Source organism: Nycticebus coucang, chromosome 16, assembly GCF_027406575.1.
Source record: "Nycticebus coucang isolate mNycCou1 chromosome 16, mNycCou1.pri, whole genome shotgun sequence".
Classification (NCBI taxonomy): Eukaryota; Metazoa; Chordata; class Mammalia; order Primates; family Lorisidae; genus Nycticebus; species Nycticebus coucang.
Window position 1 is genome coordinate 56973129 of NC_069795.1, and position 21198 is coordinate 56994326.

The 21198-nt window shown below is 35.0% G+C and overlaps 1 protein-coding gene across 1 annotated transcript in view; it reads right to left on the minus strand.

Annotated features, from left to right (window-relative positions):
• Positions 1-21198, minus strand: part of IFT57 (intraflagellar transport 57) — a 60588-nt gene that overhangs the window by 37312 nt on the left and 2078 nt on the right. Inside the window, exons 2-5 of the mRNA XM_053564475.1 lie at positions 20270-20432; positions 19400-19518; positions 13850-13940; positions 7621-7689 (exon numbers count right to left, since the gene is read on the minus strand). Of these exons, the coding sequence (XP_053420450.1) occupies positions 7621-7689; positions 13850-13940; positions 19400-19518; positions 20270-20432 (442 nt within the window). The remainder of the gene's footprint in view (positions 1-7620; positions 7690-13849; positions 13941-19399; positions 19519-20269; positions 20433-21198) is intronic.

The window sequence follows — 21198 nt, forward strand, 5'->3', positions numbered from 1 at the left end:
TGCCAAAGGAAGAATTGAAGGTAACAGTCTAAAAACCATCCCAAAAAGTAACCTTGGGTTCAAAGTGTGTGGTACAACATCTCTGTCAGTTCAAGAAGCAAACGGGAAATGTTAATAGGAAACTGAGGTAACTTTTCCAATTCCACATCCAGTAAGTGGCAGGTCCAAAAACTGTTATTCTAGAGCATAAGCTCTAAAACATTTTATCCAATGTGTACAAACTTTTTGTCATGTAGCTCACAACTATTTTCTTCTAGTTTATCCTTTGTCTTTCAAGTTTATGATGTTCCTTCCTAAAATAGTCACCTTCCTAAAATAGTTTTAATTTTTATACATTCAGATTTATCAGCATTTTTATTTTACATTCCTGGTTTTTCTCATCATACTTGGTCACGCCTACTTTAACCCATGAGCACAACATTTATCATTCATGCTTTTTATTATTTTTGTGCCTAATTCTTTTTTTTTAATTGTTGACCCGAGGAGTTCACTTGGGTGTAACATAGAAGGGAGGAATCCAGGTTTTTCTCCAATGGATAGTCTATTATCTCATCACCATTTAATTGAATAGTTCGGTTTTCCCCACTGATTCATGTTAGTCTGTGTCCATCGCCATTTAATTGAATAGTTTGGTTTTCCCCACTGATTCATGTTGCTGTATATACTAATATCACCACATATTTGGATTATTTTATGGATCCTGTACTACTTCGTTAATCTATTTCTGTGTCAGTTTCATATCTTTTTTCAGGCTTACAAAAAATTGCACCAATATCACACAAATAATTCTCACATACCCTTCTTCCAGATTCCCCAAATATTAGCATCGTATATAACCTCAGGGTAATTATGAATAAAGGAAAACAATGTTTATTTCTGGATGCTGAGATTTGGGGAAATTTTCACATTTTTCCTTCTTTTTTTGCACTTTCATTTTTTATTTTTTTAAACACAGGGAACATACTTCACTTCTAAAAAGAATAAAGCTTTTAAAATAAGCAGGTAAAAATATCAGTTTGATTAACTTCCAAAAACTAGCTGGTACAGGTGGTAAATGCCTTAGGAGTCTGAATGAGAAAGAAGTATATATTTAAACTCACAATGGTGAGATTTAAGTTTAGCCTTAGAAGGATATAAAAGATATAACTAGGTAGAAAAGAGACAAGACTAGTGTTTACAGTGAGGAAAACAGCCTAAGCCAAAATACTGAAACACGAATGAACACAGTTTACGAAGATCAGAAAAAGGAAAGAGACTAGGGACTTAAAAAAAGGTGAACATTGGGGAACAAAATATATTGTGAAAGACCTTAAAATCTAGGCTAAAGATTGTGAATTATTTTGTCCTCCAAAACAATGAAGTGGCAGAGAAGAGTTACAAAGAAAGTGCATCAACATCCCTTCTTTATCCATAGTGCCTACTATGTGCCATGTACTGTTTTGATTCAGGGAGTGAATAAAACAACAAAAATCCTCATAAAAATATGCTAGTTATGTTTATTAAAGAGGTATGGGTTGTAGATTCGTGGGTTGATTGTAGGATTAAATGGGGCTGGGGTGATAAGGGAAGGTATTATGGAGAAGGCAGAATTCAAACTTTTAGAAAGACAGTGAAAAGGTATTTTAGATAAGTGACAATAGCAAAGAGGAAGGTACAGAAGCAGATATGCTCATAAGGTGTTTGAAAACCTATGGGAGGACCTGTTTAACTGGAATAAGGAGTTTAGTTTGTGCAAGAAAAAAAAAAAAACATTGCTGGGTAGACAACTGTCAAATTGCTAAAGGCCTTGAAAGCCAAATCAAAATGTTACTGCTCAATAACCTATATTAATATAAATGGACCTGTAGACTATGAAAAGCTATCAAGAGTTATTGAAGTCAGGTAAGTCACACAGAAGAGCAGGATGAAAAATATTTTGAACAAGGGTGGGGTAGCATTGAAGAATGAGGACTAAGGGCCACTTAGGACACTACCATCATATAGTCCAGACAGGTGATGAAAAGCCATGGCCTTGAAAGACAGCTGAAGGGGTGGATATGACAGATACTTCAAAGGCAGCATGCATAGATCTTAGTGACTACCTAGACATCCTGGATGAAAAGGACAGTCAGATATTCAAAGCACTAACACTGTCAGGGACAGGTGATGGGTGGGTTTACGGAATATAGGGTTATAGAAGTTTGAAAAATGCACATATTCCGAGTATCTACCTAATATACTGAATTATGTAGTAAGTATCTGCTATTAGTATTGATGCAGGAAATATAACCTATCCATTTATAGAATGACAGGTCTCCAATAATACTTGAAAAAAAAACAGTGTATTACTTTTCATTAGATTTCCCTTAGTCATTTCTGTAGGAGAGAACTTGTGTGACAGCAAACTTAGGCTGGTGGTCTTTCAACAATAATTCAGGTGACAGATTATGAAAACAAATCCATGATGTCACCAGGGCTTCCTTATTTACATTGAAATCCAAGGTTCTTGATAACTTATATCCTATATAAGCTTCTTACTCAAATATACTCATGACAATCTAGGGACTTATTTGTATTGAAGGAGTGGGGCTTTTTCTATTCTTCTATGACACATAAGAATGTTGGCAATCCCAGTAACCAGGAAAGGAGAAAAAGTATACAAAATAAGAAATAAATCCAGCGCAGACTCTCTGCCACTACCACATCAGGTGCTAACCCACCACAAATTAGGTTTTAGTAATTTCAAAACAAGACTGGGAAGAATTATTTGTGTCCCAGTTTATAGATGAGGAGAGTCACAAAGGTTAATTAACTTGCCATAGCCCTGTGGCTTAGTGACACACAGTCAGGATTTTATCTAAGTCTACTATTTTTGCCAGAATCTACCTTGAAGGTATTAACCTAGATCTGGAAGGGACCTTGAAAAGTCCTTGCTTCCTCCTTCTTGCTAGATGCACAATGAAAGTAGGATGAAAATCAGGCTCTCTCATATTTCAAGTGTGGACTCAAAGCTACACTGAAGATCAAGCAAAATTCTGTCTTTTACACCCAGCACGAACTGCTGCTTAAGCCTCTGCTGAGCAGTGAGAAGCACAGCTTTTTTCTCCAGCCCACATTTCCTGTTCACCTCTAGATGTAAAAGTGATGGGGGTGGTGAGGGTTAGCTACCAGAGAAATCAAAGCATTTATTCAGTCATAATGTGTCCCATCACACTTGAACATGTGGCATTTTAATCATGTCTCCTGTGAAACACCAACCTTAGAATTCTCTCATGAAACAGAGAAACAGCGCAACACAAAACTATTTTAGGGAAAGAGAAGAAAAAACATTTTCCTTAAGCAGGAATCAAACACAATGGTAATCTATGAGACAAGCTATGTTGCAGAATAGTTTCCCCCCCATGTTACTCAGAAAGGATCTTTTGTCTAGAAGAAAAGTGTAAATCATATGTCAAATGAAGAAAATTTAAAGCATTTAAGATGTTAACCAAACTAGATCCATCTTCTTCCCCTCTTTGATTACAATACTGCAGACTTGCCTACGTGACACCCTAACTAAAACTGAAATGATGTTTTTTAGTCTAAGCCCATATTTTTACTTCCTTTCAGCTTTTGCTTTTTAAGCTAAAAAAAGTCTCTCATTCTTCATACAATGAATTTTTTTGCTAAGTAATTAAAAATCAATTGTGTTTAAACCTTTTGAGATACTTGGTTTTATGCTGCATAACTCAGGATTTGGTTTCTAAAACCTCAAATTTAGCATTTCAAAGAAGAATAGTATCTATGGCATGTTTGAAAAAAATGTTGTGAAATGAAGTGATGGGCATTTAAAAATAGAATTCAGAGAGTGCATAGCTCCCTCTCAGCTTTTTTCACTAGGAGAGGAGAATGACACATCTGCATTAGGCTGCCAGAACATTGTTGCCCTGATTCTGTTGAATTTCACAATGGAGAAGGGAGCTACAGAGATGACTTACAACTATAATGTGGCCACCACGAACACAGAGGATGTTCCCCATTGACATACCCAACTCAGAAATAAAAATGACCTGCACACCTTGCCATCAGAGCCTGCCTTCCTTGCTTTCCTCTCCCAGCTCTGAACATACTGTAATACTAATCATCAAAGGCCCTGCCCAGAGTGATAATTCATCATCAGTGTCCTCCTCCATCCCCACTCTCAGAGTGGCTCTGGCTACATTTAAGAATGCTCAGGAATCAGAGGGATATAGAGAATGTGGAACTTTGTGGATTAGCCTTGAAGCCTAATATCTATTAGCAATGCTTTCCTTCTAAGAAAACCTATCTCAAAATTAAAATAATTAACTTACAAATGAAAAAAGCAATCCCTAATTGTAGTTGGTTTCCTGAAAAGTTATTATGTTTGGCAAAATCATAATTGAGGGTGGGGGAAGAGGAGAAGGAAATCATACAGCAAGAATGGCTTTAAATATATTTTTTAAATCTCAAAGTAAATATGTATTCTGAAAAGCACCTGCTTCCAAAACTAACCAATTTTATCACTGCAAACATTCATCATCAATAGGAGGAACCCCTCTTTCCTTCAGTGTTCATGAAATACTACTGCTTTGTCATGATCTGCTTAGGCAGACATTTAAAACTTCTTATGGGCAGACAGTATTTCTTTACAAATTCTTCAGATTAGCAGTTACAGGCTTCAACTACAGGTATGTTGGGATATTCAGGAAGAGGTCACTCCTGTTTCAAGGAAGGATTTGCTGCCCAGCTGTAGGGAGTGTGGCCAGAAGACAGCTTCCTGCTGTTAGCTCTCCCAGGGTCTGTCTCATCTACAGAAATCCACCTCACCTGGAGTGTCCTTCCCAGGACGGTCTGCATCCAGAGACGGAACCAACCAGTTAACACTTGCTGCAGAGTTCCAATATATGCCAAAGCACCAGGTTGGCCAAGTCTTTGTCAGGCCTGTGTTGCAACAAGGCTACTCCCTGTGCCCAATCCTTTCTTCCCTTTTCTTTTTAAATATGTCTACTTCTAATAAACACCTTGCACTCTAAACTGTCTCAGTGTCTGCTTTAAGAGAACACAAATTGTAATGCACTTTTTCACTTGCATTCTCTATTGCTTCCTTTTACCAGAAGTCTTAGGAAAATGTTGGTGTATACCCAACTCCTAGCATGATACTTAAGCTCATGCTTTTCAGGGTCTAGCCTTCCCTTTATTTAATGAAAGGAAGAAATATATGTAGATTTCTCCATGCATTATCTCACATGATACTTACAAGAGGACATAATCATTAAAGTTATTTTCCCTAGGAAGATTAAACCTTAACTTGCCCATAAAATTATAAAATAGCATGCATTCAGGCATGCATTCATTTAATATTAGTGATTATTGAGCAACTTCTGCACACTAGGAACAGGTAAAGAAAGCAGTGAAAAAGCTCCTGCTCTTGAAGAGTTTACATTCTAGTGGTTGAGACATACAATAAGCAAATCGGCAATTAATACGAAACCATACCAGGCTCTATAAAGAACAATAAAGCGAGAGGTAGAGAATGACCGGAGAAGCACCTATTGTTTTAAAACCACAGGTAGAGAGGGATTGCTCTGACTTATGCCTTGCTGGGCTCGTACACATTTGGTGAATCAATTTTCCCTGATAGTGTGTATCATCCTTGTCCTAGTGAAGAATTCATCATGCTCAGCTTTACTAACATAATATTTCATTGTGAGTCCACCTGCTATATGAAACACAAAATCTTAAATCTATGTTACTAACCTATATAGCAATTGTGTCTTGGGGAAAGAGCAGCCTGAGCCATCCTAAGCTGTAGTCAGACACAGCTGTCTCAGGCAGATGGTTTTAGTGGGCAATATCATTAAGCTTGCCAGATTTTTTAAAATATGAAAAGGTTTTCTGCCTCATTAGTACTCCATGGTTGACCATCCATAGAGTTGGTGACCACCAACACCTGGTGTTCACACTTATTCCTCTTGTGGAAATGTAACTAAACATAGTCTTAGTGCTAAAGGATATATGTTCTTTCATCTTTGTCCAAAGGATCTAATACTTAGATCATTTCTAAAGGCACAGGTAGGAGAAAAACCCCTCCTCATACAATTTGAGATGAAAAATTGAAATCAGGACCAATAAGGACTTAAAGTAATGGCAGAGGCGAATTAAATTACTTTGCACTTGCCCAACACTGAAACTTCTTTTTCCAGAAGGAATCCTGGGTAGTCTTCACAGTTCTCTATTTACACCATCAACATAAGAATAAATAATACAAAGGACAGGTTCATTCCTAAGAGTAATGATGTACATCTCTACTTTTATTTTTCTTCACATACACTAGAGCACTTTTTCACAATCATCCTCAACATATACATTACATGAACACCAACATTACAGTACATTATGTACTTGCTCAAGGCTGAAATCAAATTCTACCTCTGGTTGAATTCTCATTATGAGGTAAAAGGGAAAAAATAATAGACTTGGAATCTGAAGAAACAGTTCAAATTCAGGCACTGTAATTCTTAGCTTTTTAAAAAGATCAAACCCTCCCAAGGTTATAAATTTTAAGGCATATATTTGTAAAACAGAGATAACAGCATTTATCCAAATTCCTCACAAAGTCAGTAAAAAGATGTGTTTTAAAGCACTTTGAAAACTACGTAATGATCAAAGGTGCTGTTACAGTTGGAGTTTGTTTAGATTGAAGTGTTAACATATTATTCTGATAAAACATAACTGATCAATAAAAATATCTTAGGCACAAGAGGTTTGGAATCTTGCCTAAGGTTGTAATCCTAGTCAGTATTAAAATCAAGTCACAAACTCAGGCGAGTCAGCCACATTATTTTACATCTTAAGTTGGGCAAAAAACACACACATCATTAAAAATAACTAATGAGAATTAACAATACAATGGCAGTAAATGATAATGGAAGAGATCATCCTGAGGAGAGGCGGTCAAGTAAACCTTGATGATATGAAACCAAAACTAGACCCGAAATTGTTTTGAAGATTCAGACAAAAAAAAAAAAAGGACAAATAAAAATATTATATTGTATATGTACTTTTTGAGGGTGCAATAGGTACATACTTTATTGAAATATATTAAATACATATAGAAAAATGCAAAATTGTACATTTGAAATATCTCATTGGGTATGCATTTTTTTATAGATTGCATTTATTTCATAAAACACAGCAGAAAACTGACTTAGAGCTATATCTGATTACCTATGCATATATCAGTCTTAATATAATCCATTTATTTCAAAGAATTACAATTTAAATATTTTCTTATAATCAAGATCATTCAATCCTGGCCTATTATAATGGAAAACAGCATGAAATAGAATAATTAATGTCTTTCCATAATAAAAAAATGCTACCAGGCAAATTATTTTCAGTTTGCATGAGAAGCACTATGTTGATTTTCTATGGTATAGGCAGGAAGATGTTTGACTTGCTTCTCTAGATTTTTATATTTGCTGTAATTATAACATTTTATATATAGGAAAGCAATTTTGAGAGCTACTTTTCAAATAGCATGCAAAACAATGGCCGAGCCTGGTTTCTACTCATTTGAATTTTCAGCAGAACACGTACACTGATTGCTTGTTGGTCCTGCGTGCATCCGATGAAACTTACCAAGCGATATGTCTGGGCCTTTAAAACATTGAGATCAAGAAAGTTTTCTTCATTATCCGTCTCCTCTTCCTTAGGAAAATAAACAAAATTTAAAAATAATTATAAATTATAATTTACAAAATACATTTTCAGCTTTTGTACACATAATATACTGAATGGGCTGGATGTAGTGGCTCACACCTATAATCCTTGCACTCTGGAAAGCCAAGGCAGATGGATTGCTTCAGTTCCGGAGTTCCAGATCAGCCTGAGCAAGAGCAAGACCCGTCTCTACTAAAAATAGAAAAACGAGCCAGGCATAAGGGCACCAGTGTGTAGTCCCAGCTACTCAGGTGACTGTGGCAAGAGGATTGGTCAAGCCTATGAGATTGAAGTTGCGGTGAGCTATGATGCCATGGCACTCTACCTAGGGCAACAGAATGAGACTCTGTCTCCAAAAATAAATACACACATCATACATAAATACGTAAGATGTACTATTAACAGCTCATCTGGTTTTTGAAGTTTTGAAGGTAACACTTAAATAGGACCTTTTTTGCAGTTACTGAAGGAAAAAAATAAAAAGGAGAAGAATGGGAAGGAAAGGAACCACTGTAGATAAACACAAAAACAGGATTGGCAAACTGGCAAACATATACATACCCCAAATGGTATGTATATGAAATGAGGAGAGTCTGAGCAACATAACTGAAATGGATAAAATGATTAGAGACACAGAATATTCTCACTTACTTCAAAGACCAATCACATTGATGTGTATTTTTGACATCTCATCTCATATGCTCTAACTTTATAAGGTAATGGTTATCAGTAGTGCTTGGCCCATGGCCCTTAATCTATTTAAAAGGATAGTTCAGTTGGATTCCAAGCTAGTCCTGATCTGCAGACCGATTAGTTGTAGGGGTTAGGGGCAAGAAGTGACCCTTTGAGAGAAACCCTCTGCCCAATACACAATAAATACCGAGTGTGGGCAGGTTCTATGAACATATAGGACAAAACATGAACTCCCCTTTTCTTCAAATGTCTTTGTGGTGACCTGGTAAAATGAAATAAATTTGACAGAATATCTTGATCCTAAGGACATGGTAATAAAGCCAATGGAACGTGGTGCTCAAGTTGCATGATCTTGTAAAGAAAAAAACAAATCAGTAAGTTAATGCTTACTGGTGAACACTTCCATATGTACAATTGTATAAAGCTGCAGTTGTAGATTTCAAAGAAATCCTATCTTCAAGAATTTAGAAACCTGTATCACCTGGGAACTCATTAGAATATAAATTCTGAGGCTCTATCACAGATCTATTCAGAAATTCTGGAGATAGGGCCACTAAAGTATGATAAGAGAACTATGCTAAACTTTTGGGAACTGGAAAGACTTTAGTAGAATATGATGCAATATAAATGTAGAGTCTATATACTCAAGTGACATTTACTTTTTTAGGGGTAGAGTAATGGAGTACAGAGGTATGATGAAACTGATCTGTTAAAATGGTCTACTTAACAACCAGAGTAAATGGCTGAAATGCCAATTACTCGATGCCCACAGGAGAAGAGACAAGATACAGCATTTACAATAACCTGATCAGTACTATTTATAAAGGCAATCAATCAATACTTATTGAATTATACTGGATTAAACACCACTAGATAAAAAGCTTTAGTAGTAGCTACTATTAATAAATGAATCAGTATCAAATATCCTCCCATAGTCAGGATTCACAAGTTCAGGAGTTAAGGGGCAGAAATGGGAATTACCACTTGCTATTATCCTTACTTGCCCACTAGCTGAATTTTTGGTTCCTCTTTCCATGATCTTATGCTCTGCTGGCCTAAAGATCTTAGTTCCAAAAGGAAAAATGCTTCCAACAGGAGATATAATGATCCTACTGGACTGGAATGTAAGGCTGCTGCCTGGCCATTTGAAATTCTTCATACCTCTGAATCAATAGGCAAAAAAAGACAGCTAATGAACTGGCTGGCATGATCCTGATTGGATTTCTATTCCACAACAGATATAGGGAAAAGTATGTCTGCAATACAAAAGATCTTTTAAGATGTCTCTTAGTATTATCATGCCCAGTGGTTAAGGTCAATAAAAACTATAATAACTTAATCCAGGCAGAACACTAATGGCCCAGATCCTTCAGGAATAAAAGTTGGGGCCACTCCACCAGGTTAAGAACCACAACTAGTTGTGGTGCTTGCTGAAGGCAAAGAGAAAACAGAATGAGTAGGAAAGTCATAAATACCAGCTACAGGGAGGAGGTGAACAATGGGTACAATGAATGCTATTCAGGTGATGGGCAAACTAAAAGACCTGAGTTAAGCATTACGAAAGCTATCCATGTAAGAAAAACATTTGTATCCCCTAAATTTTGAAAGAAATAAATTTATTCCAGCTATAAACATGTGACCACTTACAGAAATAAGGATATCTGTCATGAGTATGTCCTTCTTATTTTGGTATGAATATATTTATATTCTAATGTTTTTGTTTTCTTCCCTTCCATATTCCCTTAAGTATATAACTTAAGATGTACTAATTTCATGTTACAATATTTGAGTACTGTTATGTTTTGCATCATAGTATTTAAGTCACAGGATATCAATCAAGGTGAAGAGTAAATCTCTCTCAAAGACTTTACCTCCTCTTCTGGGGGAAGGAGTTAGTATTGTTTGTTGTACACAGAAAAGTTGTATTGTTTTAGGTGGAATTATGATCTTGTTATTGTCTTTATTTGGAGAGTATGGTTTAAGATGACGTTTATGTGTACCAACTTGACAAGGAGTGAACTTGTGATGGTTAATTTTATGTGGCAACTTGACTGGGTCATGGGATGGCAGATATTTGATTACATTATTCACAGTATGTAAGGGTATTTCTGGATAAGATAAACAATTGAATTGGTACACTAAATAAAGGAGATCGCCCTTCCCAATGAGGATAGACCTTGTTTAATCTGTTAAAGGCCTAAATAGAACAAAAAGGCTGAATAAGAGAAAATTTACTCCCTGCCTATTTTCAAACTGGGACATTGTTCTTTTCTTCCCTTCAAATGTGGACCGAAATGTACATGATCAGCTCAGCTCTACTGCTTGTCAGGCCATCAGCCTCAAACTGGAACTCTACCATAAGCTCTCCTGGGTCTCCAGCTTAACAACTGTGGATCTTGGGACTTCTCAGCCTCCATAACCATGTAAGCTAATTTCTTACAATAAGACCTTTCCTGTAGAAATGTGTATATGTGTGTATGTGTGTGTTTATTTCCCATTGGTTTTGTTTCTCTGAAGAACCCAGGTCAATACACAGAAAAAGAATTTAAGTTACTAAATATTATTAAGAGCATTCAGAAGGAATTCAAATGTAAATAGGGTTACAAACAGTTTAATTTTTAAAAAAACTAATAAGCTAAATTAAAAATCTAATCTCAATAATTCAGAAGGCATTCAACAATTTCCTACTATTTCTTTGCCTGGCATGTACCTTCTTAATTCTCTTATTGCCAATTACTAAGGACATGATTACACACATGTATAGCAGGTGAGAATATTCTGTGTCATAACCAATATTCTTTTTTATAATTATCAATATATCCTCTCTTGACCTGGCCAGTCTAAAACTAGTTTCTAGATAACTATAGCAGAACTCTGTCAGAAATGATCTTCACCATCCTTGAGCAACCCCGCACACTCTGGCAACAGGATCAAATAATCTCTCAAAGGCTTCTTGACAGTGAACCAGTTCTCCTTAGCAAGAATAGGAGAAGAGAGGGACCCAGAAAATAATATGATGACCATAAGGAAAAAAAGAAAGAAAAAGAATTCAAGACACATGATACAAGGGAACAAACAGCCTCAGAAGCAATCCCTTTGAAGAAAGCCTTCAGTTGGTCTTGTAATAGATAATTATCTCATGGGTGGAAAGAAATATGTGAAGAGAGCTGCTTTCTAGTATATTTCTCTAAATTTACACTCCTAGTAATGTTGCTTTGAACTTTAAAGGGTTTCTAGAAAAAAATTAGCTATAATTTTTAAAAGTTAAACAACAATGTGCTGACAGATGGACTTTGTGGTCAAATATTTAATGAACACCTGCTATGCACCAGGCCCTGCACAATAAGCTAGAGATAGAACACTAAGCAAAATTAGACATGGTTTTTCCTCTCAGACTTTTTTTTTCTACTGACTAGTAGGTTTTCCTTTCTTCTCTTGACTAGAGTTTTGAGTTATATGTCTTCAAAGTTAAATGTTGATATACTAGGACCAAGTATTTAACAAACTATTAATTACTATTAAATAGTTATTAAGAATACAAGACAAGGTACATAACTGAGCAGAAAAATGAAGTGAACATGGAAATATGTGAGAAATTAATATCTAAGCTTGAATGGAAAGATCCCATAAAGAATAAGGATAAACTGTTTAAAATATCCAACACAATACAGGATGAATGAATAGAGTATATTGTTGCTTTGACTTTTTAAATTTATGACATTAAAAAAAGGTATCTTTTAAAATGGCTATTTTTACAATGATGATATTTTTCCTTCTGCAAATAACAGTCTTTTTATACATATGGTTAAAAATATCTATACTACTGATAAAATACATGTTAAAGATTTTGAAAAAAGCATAGGAAAGTATCATGCATAGTTCTACCTATATATAACAATGTTAATATATTGATATCATTTTTCTTTTATTAACATTTTTATATAGTTGAGGTCATCATGAGAAAATTTGGAAACCTTTTCTCAAATAATTTTATAGCATAAAGTATGGCACAAGTCATCATTCCCATGTCACTAACATTTCTTTATAAAAATTTTTAATGGCTACATAATGTTCCATTTGGATATGATCTAATTTAGTTAATAGATATTTTTCAAAATGTGTTGTTAAATAATGCAGTGATTAACGCCTCTGTGGTATATATTAACTTAAATAATACACCTAAATTACTCAAATAATTTCTATTACTTTCAACTAAAAACTATTATCTATTGACTTTAAAAATACCTAAATAATTTAATTGGTGTATGATGACAAATTGACCTTTGAGCACGGGTTTACACTGTACAGGTCCGCTTATGCACAGATTTTCTCTTGCTTCTGCTACCTCTGAGACAGCAAGACCAACGACTGTCTTGCTATCTCTTGCTGTTCTTTTTCCTCCTCAGCCTATTCATTATGAAGGATGAAGAACTTTATGATAATCTACTTTCACTTGATGAATAGTGAATATAATTCTCTTCCTAATTGCTTTCTCTCCTCTCTAGCTTACTATATCATAAGAATACAGTATCTAATATGTATAATATACAAAATAAGTGTTAATCAATTGTTTATATTATCAGCAAGGCTTCCAGTCAACAGGTTGTTAGTAGTTAACTTTTGGAGCAGCCCAAAGTTATATGTGGATCATCAACTGTGTGGGGGCCAGCAGCCTAACCACCATGTTGTTCAAGGGCCACGTTGACACTGAGAGGTTTTTTCTACTGTTTGTTTCAGATAACTTGTACACTTTCTAAACTACCAGAGTCAATCCATTTCTAGTGCTAAGAATTAACTTGAGAAAAAGTTCTTTGCCTCTATCATCTTAATAGCCTAATACATTTGTAGAGACTTCATACCTACGGATAAGATGTTAATGGGAAAAGGTACAAGTCCTGCCAAACAACTTTAAAATGGTGGTTATTTAAAAGCATTTTTAAAACACTCCTGCCTGTGGCTCAACGGGTAGGGCGCCGGTCCCATATGCCGGAGGTGGTGGGTTCAAGCCCAGCCCCGGCCAAAAAAAACACTCCTGCATGGTAGTGCTCATCCTAATTTGATGCACATAAAGGAATTCCTTAGAAATGAATGGTATTCTTATGAAGCAGAATGAATTAATCCTAAATTCTATTGTTTTGTTCTAAATTCTTTATGAGTCATGGCCTATTTAAGATCATGAATAGTTGTTAAAAAAAATTTACTCACATAATTAGTGGTATATTATTTCTTCTACTATTAAGAACCTCTGCTAAAATTCAGACCTCAATCATTAGAGAACATAAAAATTTACATAACCAAAGGTCTAAATGATTGGTACATGGCACTGTATTTAAAAGCATTTATTCTCTAGAAACAATGAAATAAAATATTGCAGAAAACGGAAGTCTGGGAGAATTAACAGATGGGAAAGGAACACAGAGGTCAAAAAGAACAGGAAGTTTAGCTACGCACATACCACAAATTCTTCATCTACTTTATTTAATGTTAATTCTGCATCATCTTCTGGAACAATTTCTTCTTCTAATTCTTCCATGGGGTATGATGGCCTAAAATAGTAACACTTAATATGAGATGAGAGTTGTAAAAAGTACTGTACTAAGACAAAAAGGTATAATGCAAATGTCAAGGTTCTCCTCTATACCAGATTTTGTCCTTTTTCACTCCCTCCCATAATCACTGTTACATGTAAATGTTTCATGTATTCTTCCTATAACATTCTATGTATAAAAGCCAAAGTGTTTCTCTCCAGACTAAAAGAATAAATTTACAAGACTGAGATGATGCTATGCATGTTATTATCTAATTACTCTCCTCACCAATTTCCACATTTAAGTATATTTCTTTTTTATATACCATATATATTTGCATTATATCCTGTTGAAAAGAAATACCATAATTAATGTAAGTGACAGTCTATGACTGAATTGAGATTTCTGACTTTTTGCTCATTAATACTGCAAAGATCATCCTTGTACATTTAGCATCACATAAATTATTTAGAATAGATTTGTCAAGTGAAATGGTTAAGTAGTCAACTTTGTACGTGTTATTGTTTTGCTACTCAGTGCCAAAATTGGCTTCTAAAACGTTACCCGGAGTTAGACTCCCAACAATAGTGAAAGACAGTGTGATTCCATGTCCATACTTTCATCAATATGATACACACCTTTAATCTTTACCAACTATGTGAAAAAAATTTCATTCCTGTTTTAATTGCATTTCTTTCACATGAGAGTAACTGAACAACTTTTCATGTTTTAATTGGTTATTTGTGCTTCTTTTTCAGTGAAATGCCTATTTATGACTCTGTCCTTTGGCTTTTTGTATATTAAGAAAATTAATGGGATGTGCCTATGGCTTAGTGAGTAGGGCGCCAGCCCCATATGCCGAGGGTGGCGAGTTCAAACCCGGCCCCGGCCAAACTGCAACAACAACAAAAAAATAGCCGGGCGTTGTGGCAGACACCTGTAGTCCCAGCTACTGGGAGGTTGAGGCAAGAGAATTGCCTAAGCCCAAGAGCTGGAGGTTGCTGTGAGCTGTGTGACACCACACCACTCTACTGAGGGCGATAAAATGAGACTCTGTCTCTACAAAAAAAAAAAAAAAAAAAAAGCGAAAGAAAAAAAAAGAAAATTAATGCTATAGGCCAGGCATGGTGGCTCACACCTGGACTCCTAACACTTTGAGTGGCCAAAGAAGGCAGATTGCTTGAGTTCTGGAGTTTGAGACCAGTCTGAGCTAGAGTGAAACCCTGCTTCTACTAAAAAATAATTAAAATAAAATAAAAATTAGCTGGGCAGGTGTAGCCCCATCTACTCAGGAGGCTGAGGCTAGAGGATTGCTTGAACCCTGGAGTTTGAGGTTGCTGTGAGCTATGACACCATGGCACTCCACCTAGGGTGACAGAGTGAGACTGTCTCTAAAAAAAAAAAAAAAAAAAAAGAAAGGAAGGAAGGAAGGAAAATTAATGCTGGAATGCTTTGTTTAATTTGTGTTAAAAAAATTACTATTTATAGTCTTGGATATTAAAGATTGTTACAGTTCGTATTAGATAGACTTGGCAACGTTTTCTTGCACAGCGCCTTGCTTTAATGTCACATATATAAAGCTTTCCCTTATATCACAGGCTTTAAACTCTTCTGGTCTTTTACTATATCTATAGTCTCATTTTTCACATTTACATCTTTGATCAATCTGAGTTTATTTTGATAAAGGTAGTAAGGTGGAGTCTAGCTTTCTTATTTCCAAAATCTAATTAGTGCTCCCAATACTAAATATTGAGCAATCATTTCTCCATCATAAGAAGTATTTCCCATATGAAACAGTAAGTATATTTTTGTTTATTTATGAAAGCTTATTTTAAAATCCCAAACCTCAGACATATTAACAAAATAACAAACAAAAAAATCAACACTGAATATTATGGAAAGTACTGTGAGCCAAAGCAATGAAAAAATGAATTTTCTAATCTTTCATTATTCAGAATTAGATTATCTCTCAAAAGCAATGTTTTTCTAGGACTTGTTCTAGAATATTTAGATATACATAAAATAATCATCAATAAATACATACCTTCTACAGAATTTATATATTACATATCTGATAATATTCTGTAATGTTTATTACTTTTCAACTCCTCTATTCCCTATTTATATATACTCCTTATATATTATCTAAGTTACAATCTCTTTAATAAATGGTGCTGGGAAAACTGGATATCCACATGTAGTAGAATGAAACACGGTCCCTATTTCTTACCAATTACAAAAATCAACTCATAATGAACTAAAGACTTAAATATGTGTCTTGAAACTATTAGACGAAAACAGAGAAAATACTTCATGACATAGGTCTGGGCAAGAATTTTTTGGATAAGAACTCAAAAGCACGAGCAACAAAAGCAAAAATAGACAAATGAGATTATGTCAAACAAAAAATCCTTTGCACGGCAAAGGAAACTGTGAATAAACAACCTAAGGAATGGAAAAAATCTCTACAAACTATGCATCTGATAAGAAGTTAATATCCAGAATATATAAATATAAAGAATTCAAACTCAACAGTAATAGAAAAAAAATCAGAAAAACAGTAATAGAAAAACCCCTCTTAAAAATTGGACATATGACCTGAATAGACATTTCTCAAAAAAAGACAAGTGGCCAAATATATAACAACATGTTCAGCATCACTAATCATCAGGGAAATGCAGCATCAGGGAAATGCAGGGAAAAGCATCAGGGAAATCCAAAAAGATAAAAAATAATAAATGCTGGCACAGACGTGGAAAAAGGGGGACTTACACAATGCTGGTAAGAATGTAAATTAGTAGAGCCACTTGGAAAACAGTACTGAGGTTCCTCAAAAACAAACAAACAAACAAACAAACAAAAAAACCCCCCACAATTACCATATGATCCAGCAATCCCACTACTAAGTAGATATACAAAGGGAATGAAATCATGTGGAAGACATAATCTGCACTCTCATGTTTACTGCAGCACTATTCACAATAGCCAAGACATTGAATCAACTTAAGTGTTCAACAGATGAATGGATAAAATGTGGTCTATATATAGGGTGGCCATAAAGTTCACGTGCAATTTAAAATTGCACACTATTTTAAATTGTATGTGAACTTTATGGCCACCCTGTGTATGTATGCGTGTATATATATATACACACACACACACACAAAAGGAATACTATTTCACCCAAGAACAAAAAAAAGAAAATCTTGTCATTATGTCAACATGGATAAGCCTGGAGGACATTATGTCAAGTGAAGTAACCCAGGCACAGAAAGATGAATACTGCACAATCTCACTCATAGATGGAATCTAAAACAGTTGATCTTACAGAAGTAGAAAGTGGGACAGTGGCTACTATAGTGGTTACCAGAAGCTGAGAAGGAGGGGGTTGGAGACAGGTTGGTAAATGGGTTCAACACTGCAGTTAGATAAGAGGAACAAACTCTAGTGTTCCATTGCATAATAGGTGACTACAGTTAACAATAATATAGAGTATATTTCAAAAAAACTTGAAGGATTCTGACTGTCTCACCATAAAGAAATGACAAATGGATGAGGTGATGGATATACTGATTATCCTAATCTGATCATTACATATCAAAACATCATGTTGCACCCCATAAATATGTACATTATGTATCAATTAAAAATAAAACTTAAAAATATAAGTTACCCAAGTCATAATACATGATACATAATACATAATACGTGGGCCAGGAATCAGATATGCCTAGAAACAAAGGAAGTGTGACATAAAATAGTGGCTGAAATACCGCATAATTGCTTCTGGTGAATTTAGAATCTCTTGGGCTATAGATGTAGTAATGCTTGGCACCTGTAGAGCAGTGGCTAGGGCGCCAGCCACATACACTGGAGCTGGCGATTTGGAATTCAGCCCAGGCCTGCCAAACAACAATGACAACTACAACCACAACACATCCAGGTGTTGTGACAGGTGCCTGTAGTCTCAGCTACTTGGGAGGCTCAGAAATAGAATCGCTTAAGTTTGAGGTTGCTGTGAGCTGTGACGCCATAGCACTCTACCGAGGACAACATGGTGAGACTGACTCAAAAAAAAAAAAAAATGCCAAATAGGGCAGCACATTTCAGAACTTATATTTCTTTTCTTGAAATAGAATGAACTAATATGGATCATGTAATCATTTTTTTATATTGTACTAAACAGTAATGTTTGGATTGAAGCATGAGATTGTCACTTTTAGTTTAAAAATAGATGAATATCGGTAATTTCATAAGGTTCAACCCAATGATAAACAAAGTGAAGGAACTTAATAGGGAATAGATTACACCTGAAAGAATATAATTTAATATAAAATATTAACGGAATAATTTATACATCTTTCTAAAGAAGTTAGTGCTAATCCCCCCTGCCCCCCCCCAAAAAAAAAACTGGGGCGGGTGCAGTGGCTCACACCTGTAATCCTACCACTCTAGGAGGCCAAGGCTGGTGGACTGCCTGAGTTCACAGGTTAAAGACCACCCTGAGCAAGAGTGAGATCCCATCTCTAAAAATAACCAGGCATTGTGGCAAGCACCTGTAGTCCCAGCTACTCGGGAGGCTGAGGCAAGAGAATCACTTTAAGCCCAAAAGTTTGAGTTTACTGTGAGCTATGACGACATCGTATTCTACTGAGGGTGACAAAGTGAGACCCTGTCTCAAAAACAATAAACAAAAAACAACTGCTTGCTCATGTTTTCATGTTTTATACCTGTGAAGCACCTTCCACATTCTAAACACTAAATACCAATCCTCAAAGACCAAATTTATATTTTTATAATTATAACCTACTTTGAGTTTCTGCATATTTTATTTCTTCATCTATATGCCCCGTATTTATTCAGCATCTATTATATACCAAGTGCTGTGCTAAGTACCATAGAAGATATACAAAGATTTCATGATTTAGCAAGAAAGCCAGACCGTAAGTAAAGAATTTTAACCAAGGACAAATAAAACATAATAGAAATGTAAACAAAGCACTGTCAGGTCAGAGACAGAAGCAACGAACAATGTCTAAGAGAGTGTCAGGTGGCTTCTTCAGTATTATTCTTACCCAGTCATTATAAGCAAAGGAAAAAATTCCATTGAAAGTACCCTATCATTTCCATTTTTTCATTGAATCAGTAGCTATCAGCTACATTCATGTGTATCCTATGCCTCTGCGAAGAAATACCTGCACAAGGAGACATACATTTTCCTAAATTGACAAAGAAAGATACGCAGTCACAGTTAAACCTTTAATATAATTAAATATTTGAACAGGGAAAGGGCAGAATATGTAACACATTACTAGACAGACATTCCAATTTTGTCTATACTAGCGTTTTTTAATTACTTGTGGCATTTTCAGTTTATAACAGTTGAGAGGAAATAATTCTTATCAGTTCAATTAGACAGCTATGTACCCACAGGACTATACACATAAAATTACTATTACCAGTTGGGTAATTTTTACCTTTTCCAGGCGAAACCAATGTATTTCAATGCTTCTTCAGCTAAACAATCAAGAACATAACATACATGCTCTCCATAACCTGACTTTAATTTTGAAGGAGGAAAATCTGCAGTTCTCCCCTAAAAAACAAAAGGTAAACAGGTATCATTTGTTAGTTATATTCCAAATGTCAAAATATTACAAGCAAAGATGTACCACTTTTCCATTTTTCAAATGACTTAAAATAACTGTAATTACACTGCTTCTTAGAAATACATCTGTCTTTTTAATCGATACACAAAAAACTAAAAGAAAATAAATATTTCATTGTTAAACTTACTAAATTAAAAAGCAACAACTTAATAGTAGCAGAACAAATTATTGATCTTATTAAGGTGAAAGAAGTCAATAAAACCACTAGCTTGGTTAAAAAAACTATGGAAAGGACACAGTGATTCACTTGTCAAGAATTAATAACATGTATGCCAAAAATGTCTTATTGCCTGTCCCCAGGAAAAATCAGAAATGAAAAGTACAATTGCCATCATGGTCCATTAAATCAAAGTTCCCTTTCAAAATGCAAAGTATTTTGACTTCACAGTATTATCATTTTTTAGAATGAGAACTAACCAGCCATAAATTTACCTTTGAGACATATCAAGATTAAGAAAAATATTACTTTGGGCTATAGACTATGCACTGAACATTTTCTGAAGTGACATTAACGTCATAATATCAACGATTCTGAGAGTTTTACCTGAAGATAGATTCAGATATACTTTTATGTACCTTCACAGGAGTTATCTAAAAGGCTAGCATTTGTCTTAAATTTTTAATATTAGAATTCATAACTTGAGAACAGGCAGGAAGAAGAGAGTTGTTTACACTTACGAATGACCGAAGCTCAGACAATATATTAGATATTGTTGCATTAGGGTCATCATATTCTTGAGGCTGCTCAAAGGGATGTCCTGCTTTGTTAAGCAACCAAGCAGCAAGAGTACAAAACATGTAGAACTGTTCTCCAGGGTTAGTAGGCAATGCAAAATAGTGTCTGTTTTAAAACGAGGAAAAACAGAGGAATGTGAAATAATGTAAAAGTTTATAACAACTAATGAAGCCACGGTTAAAATTGCAAAGAAACTCCTCCCCCAATGGCCTTCAAATCAAAAAACTTTGATATTTCACCCTTTGAAGTTTCCAGTTAATCCATACCACTCACATTAACGTTTTTATCAGCAAGATTAGACTAATTACTACTGTACACAGACTATTAGATCAAAGACCGTACACCCAGGAAATGTCGTGCATATTAGAAAGCAGTGTGGAATTTTTGTTAAAATCATATAAGTATCAAGAATAATTAATCATTACTTTACTAACAAAAATGGTGATTTTAAATTAAGAGAATCTCATAGTTATAAAGACCTTAAAGATTATTCACTATGCGTTTACTGTTTCTAACTTATCAGCTATGCAAAACAGCTGTTTTCATTTTGGCTGCATATTTGAATCGCCTTAGGAGCTAGTAAATATACTGCCACTTGAGCAAACATTACTTCTTCCTTAATCAATGGGTAAAATTAGAACTTACTTTACTGGGAGTAGAGCCCCAGTATTTCAAAATCTTCCTAGATAGTTCTGAGGTGCAGCCAAGATTAAGAACCTCTGAGTGTCACATCCTCAGCCTAACAAATAGTGTTCTCTTTTGTTAAATTCCCTAGGTTAATAGAAACAATCCTGTGAAGATTAAACATGATAGGAATTTGCTAGCAACAACATTCAAGTCAGTTTAATTAAAGATCTTATTTTGCTTTTTA